General features: G+C 41.4%; 2 protein-coding genes across 9 annotated transcripts in view; one reads left to right on the forward strand and one right to left on the reverse strand.

The window, feature by feature from the left end:
- cdk5rap2 (CDK5 regulatory subunit associated protein 2) overlaps positions 1-1,088 on the forward strand; it is a 34,973-nt gene extending 33,885 nt beyond the window's left edge. For all 8 annotated transcript variants that reach the window (XM_041959542.1, XM_041959550.1, XM_041959548.1 and 5 more), the window contains one exon: positions 591-1,088. In XM_041959542.1, coding sequence (XP_041815476.1) covers positions 591-715 — 125 coding nt within the window. In that variant the 3' untranslated portion in view covers positions 716-1,088. The remainder of the gene's footprint in view (positions 1-590) is intronic.
- Positions 1,089-1,614: 526 nt separating this feature from the next.
- Positions 1,615-18,264, reverse strand: nup188 (nucleoporin 188). Its single transcript, XM_041959551.1, has 43 exons — positions 18,234-18,264; positions 17,057-17,111; positions 16,613-16,686; positions 16,439-16,523; positions 16,248-16,328; positions 16,025-16,069; positions 15,812-15,904; positions 15,565-15,684; positions 15,177-15,388; positions 14,331-14,445; positions 13,809-14,009; positions 13,109-13,189; positions 12,912-13,004; positions 12,697-12,816; positions 12,484-12,610; positions 12,207-12,365; positions 11,797-11,923; positions 11,581-11,668; positions 11,409-11,485; positions 11,188-11,302; positions 10,905-11,025; positions 10,727-10,793; positions 10,046-10,171; positions 9,661-9,901; positions 9,336-9,542; positions 9,069-9,238; positions 8,419-8,488; positions 8,260-8,327; positions 7,944-8,139; positions 6,972-7,049; positions 6,768-6,853; positions 6,496-6,641; positions 6,221-6,399; positions 5,538-5,738; positions 5,077-5,169; positions 4,800-4,952; positions 3,837-3,974; positions 3,671-3,745; positions 3,314-3,529; positions 3,003-3,134; positions 2,843-2,916; positions 2,399-2,528; positions 1,615-1,953 (listed from the first exon to the last, which is right to left on the reverse strand). Exons 1-43 carry the CDS (start codon positions 18,257-18,259, stop codon positions 1,774-1,776), a joined length of 5,241 nt encoding a protein of 1,746 aa, XP_041815485.1. The 5' UTR covers positions 18,260-18,264; the 3' UTR covers positions 1,615-1,773.
- Between the last annotated feature and the right edge of the window lie 257 nt (positions 18,265-18,521).

Consider the following 18,521-nt stretch of genomic DNA (forward strand, 5'->3'; position numbering starts at 1 on the left):
CGCAGTGTTCTCACGCAATTCTGGTGTCCCCATTAGTCACAGAAAAACAAGGGAAAATAAGGTCCATAAACAAAGGTATGGGATGTCTGATGCACAGCACAAAGGGCCACACATTTCAGCATGTGATTAAGGGTTTCAAATGACTCTTATACACAATATTTTTTTTGGATAATGTTTAACCTTATTGTGCTCAGTTTTTGTCTTCGGAGTGGTTTCTTTGTTTTAGACTAGTCGACTATTCTAAGTTTAAACTTCCATTTAAACATGAGGGAAATTAGTTGTTTGGAACATGCCTAGTTTTAAGTCTCCTGGCTCTAGCTTCATATTGGACAGATGTGACAGTCGTCTCAACCTTCTTATTTTACTCTGTGAGAGTGCAAAGAAGCTTAATTTCCCAAAATGTTCAATTATTCCTTTTTAAGCAGATGTCAGATGCATGTGTCTGCAGGCAGTAGAACGTCTCTATCTTTTTGTCGTTCCTTCAGCACCTATTGGTTCTACCCTGCATGACTGCGGGCAGAGATGTAAAGTGACTGTGACTGTTTTCATGCTGATGTTACAGTATGCTGTCAACTTGTGTTGTGTTTCAGGAGGTCCCAGTCAATGGCCAGTAGGGGACTCCACAGACCCTCCCGTTTGTAGACGGACTGCAGGCAGACACTCTGAATCTGCAGAGGATCACAATAGTGACGCCTCTTTACACTGCAGCTACTAAATCTGCTGCTATACTGCTTTTGATAATGTAGCTACCTAGTGTTCACCGGGCCTTATCCTGCCTTTCTGTACTGCTGTAAAACTGTCACCTTACTCTCCAGATATCAAAGCCTTTTTGTACTACTTGTATTGCACATGACCTGCCTATAATTTGATTTTAGGTACTGAAGTTGTAAAAGTTAGCCTTTGTAAATAGTAATTCCTGCAAATGAAATATTTTCCTTTATTCTTTTTATAAGAACATGAAAATGTAAATGTATGTTATTTTTAACTTTTGTTTTCATCTGTCAGTTTATGTATAGGATGGTTCAGGGCTACCGTTTGTTCAAGGAATTATGTGCAAATGCAGTAAAGGAAAGTTTGATGAAACCTGATTGTGGTACAAAAGTCCCTTTATTGGCATATACATTTTTTTAAGTACAAATCTTGGCAGCTACTTCAAAATGTGTGCATTAATAAGCAGAGATAAGAAAATAGCAGAGATCAGATCAAGATTTAGCAAAAATTAAGCGAATTAGAAAAAGTATTGTGCTGCTTTTCTACTATGTTTAGTCATTATACATGATATTATATTTGAGAGGTCTAATTTCTTAAGTAGCACTTGAAACATGTCTGGTCATTATGAATCGTCAAAGTGACCTATAAAACTAGGTCTTGGAAAGATAAACCACAGTCAGTGACTGATGTTTAGTAGCACCAAGATCTCTACAGACTCCGTTCTCTTCAGAGTACATTTGTTCGGACAATCAGGCAGCTTCTCATTGGCTTCAACACTTTGGTTGTAGTCAAGTGAAATTTAGTTAGAACAGCAGTTTTGGCAAAATGAAATGTTTAACAACTTATGGCTCCAAACGTTACTTTAGAATAAACAAACTCACTCCAGGTCACAAAGTTGTGCTATTTTAACTACTGCAAAAACTGTACATAAAAATGAGGTGTAACATCAGGAAGTCATTTTTTTTTTTTTCTGATTGCACTACTGGAGGTACAAAAACAATGGTGGCTTTGTGAAACAACAGTATGTGTTTGGGATCCACGTCTCTTACTGGAAATGTACATCTATCTCTGCACGAGTCTGACAAAGGCCTGAACGAGCTGGATGAACGGCTCCTGACCTTCATGGCTTGCCTTGGAGCCCGGTGTGGGTGGTTTGGACTGTGTGGAGGGCAGGATGCCGCTGGCCGGAGACGACGGCGAGCCCCTGCGGAAGTGGCGGGACAGGCTCGAGAGAAGAGTGCTCTGGGGGTGAAGAAAAGACAAAAATCAAAGAAGTTAGACAATAGTCTATGAGTATATTATGAGGATGATGTTATTTTTGCATTTCTCTTATTGTTATCAAATCCCATGAAAGGACCAAAACCCATAAAAGTCTACTTCCCTCCTCCATCTGTGGCCCTCAGACCTGAGACCATTAGTTCCTACTAATGGGACACAATTATATTTATAGTTTTTTTTCTCAGTCATTTTCTAAAACAGCTGTAGTTCTATGGCACAGAGGAATCACCTAAGACCGGCTTTGGCTACACAGGAAATACTAGCAGTATTAGTAGGAGTACATTCATTGTGGGTTTTGTTCCAATGGGATTTGTTGACAAGAAAATTCTAGAACATCACCAGACTCATCCTTTGAAAGCATACAGAAGAGTTCAAACAAAGACAGGTCAGGAGAAAAGCCATGTCTCACCAGTTCAGAGCTCAGCTCCTGTTTGAGCCTCTGTTTGTCTCGAGGTACGATGGAGGGATCTTTGAGACACCGAACAGCCTGAGAGATCAGCACGTAGAAACAGTTCTCCATGGTGAACATCAGCAAAGACCTGAAGAAAAAAGAGAAACAACTTCATGTCAATTTAATGTCCTAAAGCATAAATAAGTCAAATGAATAGTTTGGGACATTTTTCCACTTAGGTTAAAAAGAGATACAATGTGTTAACTGGTGAGTTTACATGTGCTGGTGGGCATATTTTAATTACAGTCTATGCTAAGCTAACCAGCTGCTAGCTGTAGCTTCATATTTGGTGGCAGAGACCAGAGTGGTATCAATCGTCTCTTTCAACTCTTGACAAGACAGCAAATAAGCGTATTTCCTTTAAAAGGGTATTTTTACTTTGAATTTGATTAATTTACTCACTTCAGAGCTTGGATCTCCTCTGATGAGGCCACTGAGGCTATGCTCAAAGAAACTGGCTCTTTTTTCTTCTCCATCTGTGAACGAGGAGCACAAAAACAATCAGGGCTCTACTGTCGGCAGGTTGGAGCTCAAGTTTTTCCTTACAAAGTTGAACATCTACCTCGCTCAACATGCTCAGGGCCACGTTGATGGTGGCCAGCAGGGTTCCAAACGAAGGAGCCACATCGGGGTCGAACGCCGGAGTTGTGAAGCTGAGCACAAACAAGGTTCGATACTCGGCCAAATCCATACTCTGACACACAGGCAGAGACACAAATCAGCATTTTATTCTGTGTGGTGCATGAAGGTCAACATGTGGCACAAATTCTTATGATGCTGCTGGAAATATGAGCCAATAATGAGCATCAAAGCTAATAAGCAGACCGATTTTGGTGAAAAAGGTGCTCATCAGAGCAGAGTTAGCAGGCTGACCTGGTCCAGGAGTATCTGGCAGCAGTCTGGAGTGAAGTGCTGAAGGGTTGCCAGGGTTTTACTGAGGATCTTCAGAAGACTGCACTGCACAGCCAGCAGGGCCTTCTGCTCAGCTTCCTCTCTCTCCCCTCCACCTGCTGCCTCTTTAGACGGGGTTTGGGGAGGCCGCTGTGTCCTCGGAAGGGGTCCGGGGGGCAACGCCTCACCGTTTTTGGCCTGAAGAAACCAGAAACAAAATTAAAACCCTATACTGGATCCTTCGGGCAGTTGACTGGCACACACATTTGAAGTGAGGTTGGTTGTAATACAGAATTGAAATGTAATGATGTAATTATGTATGAAACATGTCTTTGTGACCTGGAGGTAGTGATGAAGCATCTTCTTGCTGTGGAGCAGATACGTGCAGGTCTGACACAGGTAACACAGGTTTACCTGCAGAGGAGACGGAGAGAGGAACACTAAATACTGAGGTGTGACTGCAGCGGTGGAGCTGCGGTGATGAGGACCTCTGTTCTGGACTTACCTGGACATCTCGGAGCAGTTTGGGCAGGTGAAACTGCCACTCTTTACAGAAGCTGGAGAGCTGCAGCAGGAAACCGACTGTGTGATCTGCCTCGTCCAAACACGCCAGGCTCTGCACCGTTCGCACTGCGTTCAGACACTGAGCAGCAGAGGACAGGAAGAACATGAAGACTAGTGAGACCACTGTCAACAAGAGACAAAACAGCATACAAGCTACCTGCATACTGTTGTGAACGCAGGTGTGTGAATTTTACCTGCTCAAATGTATATAAGCTGTTTTTCCCACATCTTTGGTCTCCAGTTACAAATGTATTATTACTGGTTGTGGCATTGTGAGCACCTTCAGTACTTTTTCTTGAAAATATTGCTTACAGAAATGCACTGCAGTGGTTATAATGGCAAATGAAAGCTAAAAATCTTGATTGATGTGAGGACTTAGAGTGAGAAAAACATGAACAGAGTGCAGCTGTGGCAGAATATAGAGCTGAAAGCCATTACTTGAACAACAGAACATTAATCAGGAACAATTTTGAGAATCCAGTAACTGTTTAAATTCTGTTTAAAGCAAAACTCACTGATTCCGACTGAAGTGTGAATATTTGCAGGCTATCTTAATCTTTTACAGTAGTATTGTTTTAAGTACTTAATTGAAAACCTCTATATGAACTGGTCGGACAAAACAAGCTGTTTCATTAATTCAACTCTTTAATGAGATTCAGGAGCATTTTTCACTATTATCTGACATTTTATGGATCAATGGATCAAGCAAATAAATGAAAAAGACTAACTCATGATGACAAGAATGTTACTTGCAGCCCAAACAGAATTAAAAGGCAGACTGTGCACAGTAGTGTTAGTGTCTAAGGCTGCAGGTTCAGTGGCTATCACATTTCGATTTTTGCCAGACCCCAGTATTTCTCTCTGTTAATGCGATAAGACGACTTTCATGTCATCACAGTCATACCTGCAGTATGCGTTCTTGATGCACTCCGACAAAGTCCAGAGCCTCGTTGATGAAGTTGTAACGCAGAGTCTTGAGCAGACTCTCCATTAAAGACATGCAGAGGCGGTACACCCCCGGCCAGCAGGCGGAGTCCTGGGACTTTCGGGAGAAACTCTGCAGAGACACGGACGTGCTGTGTTATTATGGGATGTTAATGCAGTGATTTGTCTGTGTCATTAAGCAGTGCTTTGTGACATGTAAGGCAGAAAATGTTTTCCTATAAGTCCATTGGTATCACCTGTGATGCTCCATTTGAAGACCCCTCATAGACACTCAGAAGAGGGAGGCAGATAGTCTGAATGACTCCTGCTCCAGCAACAGCTGCTGCCCCCTGGAGGACAAATGAAGACACTATCAACATTTGACATCTTTAACTAATACATTTCTTTATAAACATTGAAGGATGAGGCTGTGGTATATTTTTATGCAGCTAACAAGTATGTCTGTGTATCCAACGCCTGATAAAGCTCTGTGCCCAAGACCCAAAAAATGCACTATTTACTTTAAGTAAATACACAATAAGTAAAGTTTGCTAAAAACTACAGTACCAGACGGTTTTGGGAGACTGCAGAGCTTATTTCCAAATGAAACTATTGACTGGGTAGGGAAGTTTTTGCTGTTTTTTCTTTTCACAGCAAAATATAGAAAAACATCAGCCTTATCCTTTAAACATCACAGCAAGTGTGTTTTTGTGTTTACCTGAGGAGTGCGGGCCAGTGTGAGCAGCAGGTGAAGTGCGGCCTCAGTGAAGTAGAGGTTGTGTTTGGATCGGAGGCTGAACTCAACGGCGCTGAGCACCGAGGGCAAGACTGGAATCTTCCTCATGACCGAGACCCAGTGCTCGCCATCCTCATCGGTGCGACACAGCTCCTTCGCTAAGTGCAGCGCTAGCACACACACCTAATAAAAAGAAAGTGGGATTAAATTAACTTTATGCTGTATGTTGGATATGCAGTCTGGCCAAGAAAGAAGAAACCCAGTGGCCAGTGGTACATTTAGCTGCTAATGAACCAGATATTTCCCTCAGAGACCAACAACAGAGGTAAAAGAGAGTGACTATGGACTTACATTTGATTTCTGCAGCTGCTGGATGTGTAAAAAAGCAATCATCACTTAAAAAATCAAGTGTATTCACAACTTGTTTCTGCTGCCCCCAAGTGGGCAAAAAATTTGTTACTGCAGGTTTAAACTACAAGTATTGATAAAAGATAAAGTCATTTATATCCAAACCTCCTGCCTCAACATGAAATAACCTGAAAAACATGTGACATCAAGAAAGAATGAAGCTAAATGTTGACTGATTCTCTGACTCCTCTGGAAGGAGAGGTGTTTTTTAAAGTTGGAACCAAAATCTTCTGTCCATCATTCCTGCATCAACTCACCCCGTCTCTTTGGTCCTTCTGTGGGCCGCGAGGAGAGTCCGTCTCCATGCTGTCCTCATCTTCCGCTGCGTCTCCCGTCTGACTCATGTGACGAGTGTTGTCAATGAGCGCCAGGGCCTCGTCTTTCACCGTCTCACATACAGACAGCAACAGCTGGGGCAGCTGGGAAATATCTCCACCTAGTCAACAAACAAATTAAATCAACGCTGACTGAACTCCATTGCTGCAACATTAGATTCAACAAAGACATCATAAGACACACACACGCCTCTTACCGTTCAGACCCTGAATCTGCAGCACAGAGATGAGGGCAGAGAAGATTTTGGCTTTGGTCCTCTCCATCATCTGCTGGTCAGCTTGCAGGACACTCTCCAGGATCAGGGAGAGGGGAGACAGGATGTCAGGAGCTGTCGCGACCACGCTGGTGACAGGAAGACAGCAGCGACACAGTTTATTAGAGGTAAAGGAGTTCAGTCAGGTCAAGTGTGCACTCTTGACTTCAACATTAAGGAATCTTTGAGACTCTGTTAAATGTATGACTTCACACCTTCTCCACTGTTTGAGGAGGATGAGTAGCAGAGTGGCCATCATGGATCCAAGACGAAGACAAGGCACAGACATTGGCGTAGTCAGCTAAAAGAGACAGAAAGAGTGGGTTAAAACAACAAAACAGCAGTAAAGACAGAAATTCAAAAGTAAAACAGGAAATGAGGACATAAAAATCCCTTTATATTACGCCATGATGACTTACAGCAGCTTTGGTCCCATCCAAGACGTCCATGAAAAGCTTCAGTTTGGTCGAGTCCTCCGTTAGCTGCATGACATCGGACTGAAAGCAGAAAATAAAACAATCATGATTTTATGTGGTCCATGTGCAGATGAGGTTCTGTGCAAAAACATAGTGAGTGCCACTCAAAGGTGCAGGACACACAAACAAATCGATCAATCAAAAATAAATAGTTTACCATTTTAGGTGAATTTTTGCTCTTTTGCCAAGAGTTTGATGAGAAGATTGATATCACCCTCATAAATTTCTGTTAGATACGCAGTTTAAGACAACCAGGAAAGGCTTTTTCACTTCAGTTTTTGTGTGGATTAAACAAACAAGATCCAACATATATTATTAAGTGAGCTTTAAAGGTGATGGTACACAGATTTTGTTACTTTTGGACAGAGCTGCAGGCTGCAGATCAACCACACAAACATGTGAGTGATACTGATCCTCTTACTGAACTCTCGGCAAGAAAGCAAATTGGCATAGCTTTCTGAAAATGTTGAAATATTTCTTTAAGGGTAGGAGTTAGGGGCCAGTGTACTCCATGAGAACTGCTTGTCAGATGGTTGACTACCTTCAGAAAGCCCCTCCACCCACACCTCTCCAACATCAGATTAGGATGGGCTGCGTCCAAACATTTCAGGGACTTTCCGAAGCTGACGATGCAACACCCACACCCACTTCACGCCACCCTCAGAGGTGAGAAAGGAGCCAGGGTTTTTTCGTTCTTGAAACTATTTTTGTCACTTTTCATGTGAACAACTGAGCGCAGCACAATGAATCTCTTCCAGGAGAGACTGTCTGAAAATGTGCCCATTATAACCGCGTTTAAACAGTCTCCTGGCCTGGTTTTCACTCATAAGAACTGGTCCTGATCGAGTATACCCCAGCGGCCCTTACATCAACAGATACAACACAAAAACCATGATTGTGTTTGTGCTAACGTACATGGCTAGTGGACAGAATGAGCAGCATCCGCCAGGCAGAGATCAACATCTGGGTCTCAGCGAAGTAACAGATGCCTTCCTCCTCCATCTCCGCCACATGGCACACAAGAGACTTGACATACTGGGACCAGTACTCGTATCGTCGAGCATTGGAAAACTTCTGGAGCCCATCCTTCAGAGACTGCTCCAAGGAACCACTGTAGCAACACAGACACAATCAGTTATGTGGGACTGGAGCTGTCGTCTCTAGATCAAAATAACAAATACGAGAACTACATGGGAATTATCATTATGGGAATTAGAAAATCTGAAATTACCTGACGACATAGTAGATCTCCAGACCGATGATTTTCATGACAAAACCACACGTCTCCAGAACACAAGGCTGAAGGTAAAATACAATGCTTGAGTTGACATACTTGAGATACACATACTCCTGAAATCATTATAACAGTGTAAAATTTTTTTTTAAATACCTCTGTGGTATCTGAAGGTGGTGTGAGGGTTCCAAAGAGAGGTGTCGTTAAATTTTCCCAAAACCTTTCTCTGTAAAAAAGCAGCAATGTATTCATCATCCTCTGCTGAGACATTCAGTTGCACTTGTTTCATGTTTCCAGGTCAAAGTTAGGGCTGTGCAATATGACGACAGGAAAAACATCTAACGTGTCATATTATGTTCTATTGCTTGTTTCGTTGAAGCAAATCAAACTCTTTATGGCACTACTTTTCATCATTAGGACAATGTTCTGCGTTCTTCTGCACAGCATGGACGCAGACAAGAAATTTACATGAAGAAGGCAACACATACAAACATGGAGGAGGGTAAACGTGACACAGAACACAGTCATTCTAAACAGGAGAAGGACTCCAACCATGAGTGGCTACTTCTGTTGCATGGATGTGGTTTAGAGATGAAAAGTCTGACACGCATCAGAAAACCTGCTTTGACACCAGTCCACATTTGTTATTTTATGTAAACTATTTATTTATTGAATTTACATAAAAAAGTGCAATATCATGAAATGTATCGTTATCTGGATATGAAGTTACCTGTATGAGGATAAACTTTGTTCATATCGCACAGCACTAGTCAAAATAAACATCTTGTCTGAGATAATGTGCTTACTTTTTACGTAAGACGGAGATGGCGCTATCTCTGCGATCCTGCCAGAGGGCCAGCAGGAAGGCCAGGGCTGCTCGGTGGAGCAGCGGTGGACACCAATATTTCCCCTGCTGTTTGGAGTCGATCAGGTCCAACACCACGTGAAGACAGCTCCACTCACCAAGCAGAAACTCCTGCAGGTTGAAAGAAAAGTACACAGAGATATTTCAAATCCAGATGCAGCTGCTAAAAGTAAAACAAATACACTTCTTTTTAGTACTACCGCTATACCTTTGACCCTTCGCTGCCATCTTTGACTTCCAGGTTGAGGAAAAGCTCAATGAGGCCGGGCTGCGTTTCCACGGCAACAGTGAGGAACTCCAGAATCATAACCTTGATCCTCATGTCTTCCGTCTTGCTCTGCAGCCGAGTGAGGAAAGCATCCCGGATGGCCGCTGCGTCGTTACCAAGGCAAGCGTAAACTGACATGGGAGCCACCTACAGATCAAATATGAGCTGAACATCAATACTGGCTTTGTACAAAATGACAGAGCAGCATCAGATCCAAACCCATCGCATCAAACATACACTGTATGTATATATTGGAAGTCCTTACTGTAGCAAGTCTTTTCAGCAGCTGGATTGCCAGGCGAGGCAGCGCTGGGTCATGCTTGTGGTAAATATACTTGGCCAAGACAACTATGAGATTGTTGCCATGGCCACCATGCTGTGTCAGGGCTTGCTCCAGAGGCGAGACGACGTCAGAGGGCGGCTTCAGACGGATGACGTTGTTGGTGACAGAGAAGGCCAGTTTGACGGTCTGGATGAGGATCTGACCGGGACCTTCAGAGCCACAGCTGGACCATTTTAGAGAAGGAAAATATAACTACTGAATTTCCAGATATGAAAACACAATTAGTCTATGACAAAAATAAGAAGGTTTTGAGCTTATTATATGAAAACATAACAAGGTAAACTGGGATGAACACTTGTCTGTTCACCTGCTGGGCTGTGCAGCCAGGACCACATCTATGGTGTCCACCCCAACTCCCATAATATTGACGACAGCCTGTCCAGCCTCAGTGTTTGCCAGGCTGTAGATACACAGAGACTGCAGGGTGGGGGTGCTGCATCAAGGAAGAAAAAGTAAATCAACTTTACAAAGAAACCAACAAGCAAGCCTCTTTCAATTTTCGTTACTGACTCATATATCAGAAAATAGTGGAAAAAGTTGACACATTCAAGTCTTGTTGCGTCCAAGCAACAGTTCAAAAGGCAAAAATGCTGTTTTTTACTTTACTATCATAAAGCAGCAAATCCTCACATTTGAGAAGCTGGAACCAGTAAATGGGTTTTATATTTGTTTGGGGAAAAAAAGACTTAAAACACATACTAATTGTTGATTAACTAATTGATTAATGGGCAAATAATTTCAGCTCCAGAAGTAACACCTTTAATACATGTGAATACGTGCACCTTGAGCTGAGATTGTTTTGTCAACTGATGTATTAAAAAGTCAAGGATGAACTACCAAGCTCAATTTTGAAATCTAATTAACAGAAGGTTCATGAATAACAGGAACCAACATTGGTAAACCAACATTCCTTCTATCTTTCTCTGAAACAAACACTGAACATCATTTTATATTGCAATAAAGCCTGTCTGTAGGACTTGATCCTTACCTGCCCTGATCCTCTCCCTCCGGGCTCAGATTGAGGATGGCATGGATCAGCTCCAAAATCAGACATCCTGTAGCAACACAGAGAGTGTTTATTCAGTTTCATTTTCCAGTCTGAAAAAATAAAAAAAAAATAAAAAAAAAATGTGCCACCACTGTCGTGTCAGACACGCGCTCTTTACCTATCCTCTCCCTGACTCCATAGGTGTTGTAACGCCACTTATGGTAGGTGGGCAGCATCTCCTTTAACACCAGCAGCACACAGGGGATCAGGCCTTTGTTCTGAGTGCTGCCAAGCTGACCCTGAAATTATCCACAAGAGAGAGAAGAAGAGAGACAATACATACATTATAGCAGAACATCACATTTATACATTAATTTTACATAAAATATCATCAGCTGCTGCTACACAACATGAGCCAGAAAGCAGTTCTGTACGTCTCGTCTGGTAAAAACTGTTGTTACCTTAACCAGGGTTGTTATGAGACGAAGGAAGGCAATGGTCACAGCGTACTCCCCCCTCGGCTGCTCAATCTGAACCAGCAGGTTGCCATAGTTACCTGCCTTCATCCCTTCAGCACTAGAAAAAAAATGTTTTGTTCAATACTTTAAACTTCACCCCAAAAATTAAATGAAATGTGCCAGGCAAGTTAAACATGAGGCAGAGTTTGAGCTTTTCACTTTACCTCACACACTGAGCCATGCTGGTCAAAGGGTTGGAGGCAAAGGGGAGGAAACCTGTGTGGTGCAGACTGGACCACACCTGAAGGTAAAAAAAGACAGATGAGGTGTGTGAGAAGTGACTTTAAATCATCAATTTTACTTCCTGTTCACACTTGAAGCACATAGCATACCCACCTTCCCAGGCATCCTTGCAGCAAGTACGGAGAGGCAATTCACACAGGAGGCGATCACATCCACAGGAGGGTTGATGACTGATGTTAACCTAGCAGATGGTAAACACACAAACAACAAGCCAAATTCATTCTTGGTTTCCAGTCTAGACTGTTTCAAATAGAAGTACCAAATAACAAAAGCAGTTTGTTGATAAGTTTCTCAGTAAAGTTAGTTTACCTCTGCAGCAACATGTAGATGCGTGAAGTGAGAGGCAACAGACAATCCGACACAGTCCAGTCTGTGCTTATGATCTTATGGACCAGATCCAGGATGGGCTTCACACGTGCACAGTGAGCGATAACATCTGGCACAAGAAAAGGCACAGAAACACAGAGTTAATCATGCTGAAATATTTCAATCAACTGACAAAATAATAAAAACATTCACTGGAAACGGCAAATATTTCTTTCTTTATAGTAGAAAAATGTATCAGATAATGCAAAAATGTGTGTAACTGAGGTCTATTCCTTATGTGACAATTAGGTTTTGGTCTTTTCGTGGGATTTGTTGACAGTAACAAAAATACACAATACTGATAGCCTTATTTAAAAGATCTGCTTGTGAGATTATCCGAACCAGTTTTATACCTGCAGTTGAAACCACATGAAGCAGCATCTCCACCTCACAAGTGAAGAGAGTCCAGGAGCTGTAAGAGTAATCCCAGCGAACTACGTAGGCCTGCTCGCCTCCAATCATCACCTGGCCCAGCACTCCCTGTGGCATCCACAGGTTAGTCTGCCCTGTGCCTGATGGTTGAGATGAAAATGAGTGAGGCATGAGTTGAGGCATGTCATGAAAAATCAGCAGACTATCTGACATTTCTATCTGTATTTAAATCTCTGAGTAACAACCAAACAAACTGACCGAGAGGGTAGAGGAGTTTTGGTGTTTGTCTCCTCCACAGTGTCTCATCATCCTTGGAGATGATATCATTGGGCTTATGCTTGTAAACTTGTGTATAGAAGGACATCTTATCTAAAAAGTTGTATACCTGTCACACACAAAAAAATACAATATTAAACAATTGATATGAGGGAAAGTTGAGTGCGTATATGTCTGCGCATGTGTGAAATCTACCTTTTTAACAGTTGACTTGTTTGACAACAGAGCAGTTAGAAGCTGTAACAGAGGTCCGATCTTATGAGGAAACATCCCGACTGCGCTGTCCAGGATCATTCCCAATCCCATGTTCGGCTTCTGGATTTCAAATTTGACAAACATGGGTACATTGTCAACAGTTCACATATTTTGACTATATGATTTTATCCTGAAGAACCATCTCATTTTCTCACCATTTCCCAGAAGACTTCAGCCAGATTGGGAGCAGAGAGGACCTCACAGGCAGCATCGATCAGGTGGGAACACTGTGTCGCCACACCGTCGGTCTGTCACATGCATTATGATAAGCACAGTTATCGACACAAGTTACAAATATAGATGTGAGAAGGAATGTTAACCATGTACACACATGTAAAATGTGAGTGTATACCTGTAGGCTTTCCTCTTCAAAGGAAGTTATCACAAATGAGAGGAGGCCGTAGATACACATCTTTGCTGTGCCTGCTGTGCACTGGAGAGAAAAAGGGAAAACTGAATGTAGTATAACAACACCAATACATATCTGAAGACAGACATCGGTGTCTACTGGTATGTGTATGTTTGTGTTGCAGTATCATAATCATTGCATCATTTTACTAGCAGAAAACTTGTGAGGGTGAAAGTTGTTATTTTCAGTGGTCAATTTAGCAAAGCTGTTGTTAATGCTGCACTGCAGATATAAACCACAGTTTGAGGGGTATGATTATAAAACCTGAAGACTGATTTAGCTCAGATTCTGACTATAAAACCAATCCAGAGTACAACATGTTTCACTACTGCCAGCTGGTTTTCATTCTAGCCATCTCATTAGAGACTGATTTAGGACTGAGGCCCCATGTGATTACATTTAACTACCTGGTAGAGAAAACCAGAAGCACTCTGAACCCAGAGGATAAGATTTGAGACCCAAGGCTCTATAGCCTTTGATTACAGTGTGGGTTAAGACCTTGTGAAATGACTTCCTGAACTTGCAGGATATCATTCAAGCAGTTATTGGTAATGGGAGCAGCAGTTATAAACAGTTTTCTACCTTCTTACGAACTTTAAGTTTGACCTGAGGACAGACCAGGTGTGCATCTGTGTTCTCTTACATTATTCCCTGAGACGCCGATGCCTTTCAGCATGGTTGAAATGTACTTGAACACCCCCAGCTGCAGTGCAGTGTTGCCTATCCTCCTGATCACGGGGCTGGACTCATCTGGTCGCAGAGTGTGTCTTAGCAGGACCCAGGCCAGCAGCACTGGCCCATGATGAGGGATGTCACCAAATGTCAGCAGCAGCTGATCCATCTCCTGGAAGAAACAGAGGAAAAATGGAGGTTCAGATGCCTGTATGGTTTATTCTAGGTGCCTAAATCAGTTCCCTCAGTCTGTGATCAATTTTGTGCAATTTGGATGAATAAGTGCTAGACTAGGGATTTGTTGAGGTCATTTAGAAACATGAAGTCATCTGGTACATCCAATTCTCTCTTAAAAGATGACTTTTACCAGAAAATCAGGGCCTAACTTGGAGCCTCATTTAGTTTTCTGTTATGTTAATTCAGCCTGCATAAACAGTGTATGGTTGCATTACAGAGTATTTATGCCTGTTGCATTTAGAGACTCTGGTCAAACCTTGATGACATCAGGAGCATTGGAGAACTGATGCTGTTCTGTACAGTCCTCGAGGGCACACTTGTGCAGGAAGTCTATGTCCATTCCCTCAACCAAGATGAGGGAGCTCAAATATCTACAGGCCAGAGAAACATACAAGATACATACATTAAAGATTACACAATAAAATATTACTGAACTAGATATATTGGCCAATCAATGCTTACTGCATCACAATACTGAAATAACGACTATGTGAGTTATGTAAATATGAGATAATTTATAAACGGTTATGTAAAACACAGTTATCACCGTCCAACTGTGATTCAGTTAATATCTTGTTCACATGTCAGAATTTTTTAACAACAAATGTAAAAGGAAGGATACATTGGCTCATATTATGTGTTAGTGATTTTTTTTTTTATTGTTATTGGACTTCTTGAACTCTCAAATATCGTTATCAGTCAAAAAAGAAACAAATGTATTGAACTGTATGATCATGCGAATTGATGAAAGTCCGGAACAGAGCTATAAGCTCATTCATCTTCAAGAATTCATGAAGCAAATCTGCCTGCTCACAGATTTGTGGTTATGTACGACTGAACTAATACATTTAGACAAACTAGACGTTGGTGATATGCGTTGGAATGTCTGTTCTTATAATTGGCTGGACGGTGTCAAATGTTTTGATCGTAATTGTGGTAACTGAGCATTTGGTTGTGATTCACCAACAGCACTCTTTTAGTCTTTTGTCAAAGCCACATACCACAAACAGACATCATACTTACACCTCCTGGAGAACAGCTCACTTTAAACATACTGTACAAATAGCACATCTGCACAGACACTATGAGCTGCTGCTCTTACCCGATGCGGTCAACCAGTGCGTCCATACTCTTGTCTACTAAGTGTCTGTTGGTCTGCCGCAAACCAAAGCCTTCTTCTTTGAACATTTTGGTGAAGTTCAGCAGGTCAGATGGGCTCATCTCAAAGTAGGCGTAATACAGAAAGATGATCTCCAGCAACAGAGACTGTTCTCTCAGACACTGCAGGAACCACAGTGACACCTGCCGCTCAGTCTTAAAAAACAAAACAAAAAGCATATAGTATTACAATTTTACATCCTTTGATAGACAAATGCCACTTTCAGGCATGACCTTTGAGTAAAATAGGAAAAATGTGAGTAACGTGTGATATTTGCATTACATCTAGGTTATAATTTACAGTATTAACCAATTATCAACCAAATTATCACCATGAGGTTTCCGTGAGTTTCCCATGTTGGTGCCTCTGCTTTGAAGAGCTTCTCAAACTGTGACTGGTAGTTGCTCACCAGGTCCTTCTCCAGTTTATTGACACAGTTAGAGTACTCAGCCTGGATAAAAACAAACCCACCCAGTTATGTTACAGAAGCAACAACAAATAAACTTATTTTCAGTGAGAAATGTGCAAATAAACTGCATTCTTTAAATTTTCTTATGTGAAATCCAGCTGCTTCTCACCCTGTAGGGATGTCGCTCATCCTGAAAGTATGTCAGCAAGAGCAGAACACATCTGAGCAGGCACATGCGCTCATCGTAGTAATAGTCAGCTATCTGTGAATACGCACACATAGGCAGTCATACTTATTGCATTAAATATGGAAATCTAAGAGTACTGCTGAATCAAGTGTAACAATACAGCAAGTGCAAATGGCTACAGATCTCTTTACTGACCTTCAGCAGGAGTGCCTGGCTTTGTCGCTCATCCTTGAGAACAACCTGTATGAAAGAGTAGTTTGAGTAATTGCAGCAATGAGTGTTAAATACAAAACACAGCATCACTGAAACCTAAAAACTCAAAAACTAATTTTTTTTTGTAAAAACTGGCAGGTATTTTTTGTACGGCAATGTTTGAAACACAAATATTAATGGAGAAAATCTATGTGTGAACAGACACCTTTAATGAGTCACGGGTTCCTCTGTAGTCCTCTTGTAGGTAGCACTGTAAAAGCTGCACACTCTGCTGCTCATCAAGACCCTGTAAAATCATTACAGAATTAAACATGATCAAACTATAATGAAATGCACCAACAAATTAAGACAACGAATCTACATCTTTTATGTAAAACAGATATTTTTAACTCTTACCAACAGCTTACTGATCCTCAAACCAAAATCCTTCAGTGGTTGTGCAACATCTTTGTTCTCCTTCACTTTCCCAGCAGAGGATGAGCTAGAACAAGTGATGCAGACATTTACCATTTCTATTGTCATTGAATAACTTGTATTCATTTTTGATGTAAGGATCAAACTGTGACATACCTGGGTGGCTTGTAGTAAGTGAGTCCTTGATGCAGTCTGTCCCAGTGTCTGTCAAGCTCTGCCTCTATCTGAGCCTGTCTCCGTCAAACATTTCAGAATGTGAGGAGAGAAAATCACTTGTGTCATTGGAGCAAGTGTCATTTTCTGGACTACCGAAATGCCAATATGCTGTGACAACAAATACATTTTCTTCATTAGCATAATGAAGTAACTGCCAAATATTCATATTTCTGTGATTTTGGTACATCCAAACTCACTCCAAATAAATATATTAAATTAAATGAAAAAAACAAAAAACATTACAACACTACACATACGGCAATCACAGCACTCCTCTGACAATTCAACCCACTCAAGTCAACCCTTAACCTCTGATTCAACCTCCACATAGTTGTGGTAGTCGTACACTCTTGCAAGTAATGTACATGTGGCAATAAGACATACCGGCTCTCGCAAGGCAGATCTTCCTAGCAGTATGGTCCATAACTCTCGACAGCTCCTAAGAGAATAATGGGTATATTTTAGAAAAGCAATAATTAACAATAATGCATAATACAAGCAGCAGTCGGTTCATCTGATTGTAAATGTACAATTTCATCTAATAGGCAGATCGAAGGTGGGCAATATGACAATATACAGCGTAAGATGATATACATTTGTCATTTTTCCATACCATTTCTACTGTGGTGGCTATTTTATAAACAGGTCTCAACTTTAAGAAGATGTAATAAGTCACTATATATTTGTGTACCAATATTGTCGAAAAAAATATATACATATACCACAAGATTTTTCAAAAATCCCACACCCCTAAGGCAGTCCCAGGTACCAGCTGTGATACAGTTTCTGTAAAAGCTGATATGGACAGTAGGTACAATGTAGGTGTCATGACATCTTCAAAACTAATGGAAAAATCTGATGAACAGATACAGATAAATGCGCTGAAGCACTTCATAAGACTGTATTTTGAATTGCTGTACACATTATAACTCATACAATGTGCGGGTCATGGATGTATTTTAAATTCCCTCCTATAATGTTCCTGAATTTTAAACGTGTACTGACAGTTCATACTAACTGACTGTAAAATACAGGTCTAAGCCTGGGGTAGTTTTAGTGGCGGCTGTGGGTCTCTTTTCAAACATTACAAATACGGAGGGAAACATTTTTCATTCAATATTGTGATGTGAAACTAACGTACTACGTTAACTCATTGTCCTCTTCGTGCCCAAACACAAAGGTTAGCCTCTTCTCCTTTGCCACAACTAACCACTGTCTGTTAGTGCAGGCGACCGCTAATGTAGGCATTTTATCTAGAAATATAAATGTCGGTACTTAGTCTCGTTGAATAATCAGTTATAGTATAAAAGTCAACATGCTGTTGTTGACATGCGGCTGACACACCGCGTTGCTGAAAAGCCATTCAACTGTTCAACTGCTAGCCCTTGCTAAGCTACATTAGCGTGGTGCTAACAGCTCAAAAGTCAGTCAAATATAAGTGTTACTGCTGATAGCACTTAAAAAGCAGCCACGTTGTGTAGAAATGTTTATTCACTGATAAATACTTAAAAACTATTCAAACAAGGTAGACGTTAACTAAAGTTTACGGCTGTCTGCCTACCTTACGCTCATCTCCGAGTCCGCCATCTTCGTTCCTGACATGTGATTGGCTGTTGTGCTATGTCGTCATTACCGTCGTGGGCACTGTCTTCTTCGTCGTCGACGCCTCTTGTGTTTCATAAGACAACTGCCATCTTCTGGAGCGAAATAATTATCGCCAAAACTTTAAATAAATTCTTCTTCTAGAACCGTGTTCTAAGCAAAAATGAAGGCAACGCTTTTTGCATTTCCATCTACAAATATAATCCAGGATGACAATGTTTTTGTTTTTAAACCAATATGTGTGATT

Source organism: Chelmon rostratus, chromosome 19 (genome assembly GCF_017976325.1).
Source record: "Chelmon rostratus isolate fCheRos1 chromosome 19, fCheRos1.pri, whole genome shotgun sequence".
Classification (NCBI taxonomy): domain Eukaryota; kingdom Metazoa; phylum Chordata; class Actinopteri; order Chaetodontiformes; family Chaetodontidae; genus Chelmon; species Chelmon rostratus.

Coding starts and splice junctions, on each gene's coding strand:
- nup188 (XM_041959551.1), bottom strand. CDS start 18,259: ATGGCGGACTCGGAGATGAGCGTAAG. Junction 8,489..9,068: donor ATCTCCGTCTTACGTAAAAA/GTAAGCACATTA, acceptor GCTTTTTTACAG/AGAAAGGTTTTGGGAAAATT. Junction 6,854..6,971: donor TGGATGGGACCAAAGCTGCT/GTAAGTCATCAT, acceptor TGTCTCTTTTAG/CTGACTACGCCAATGTCTGT.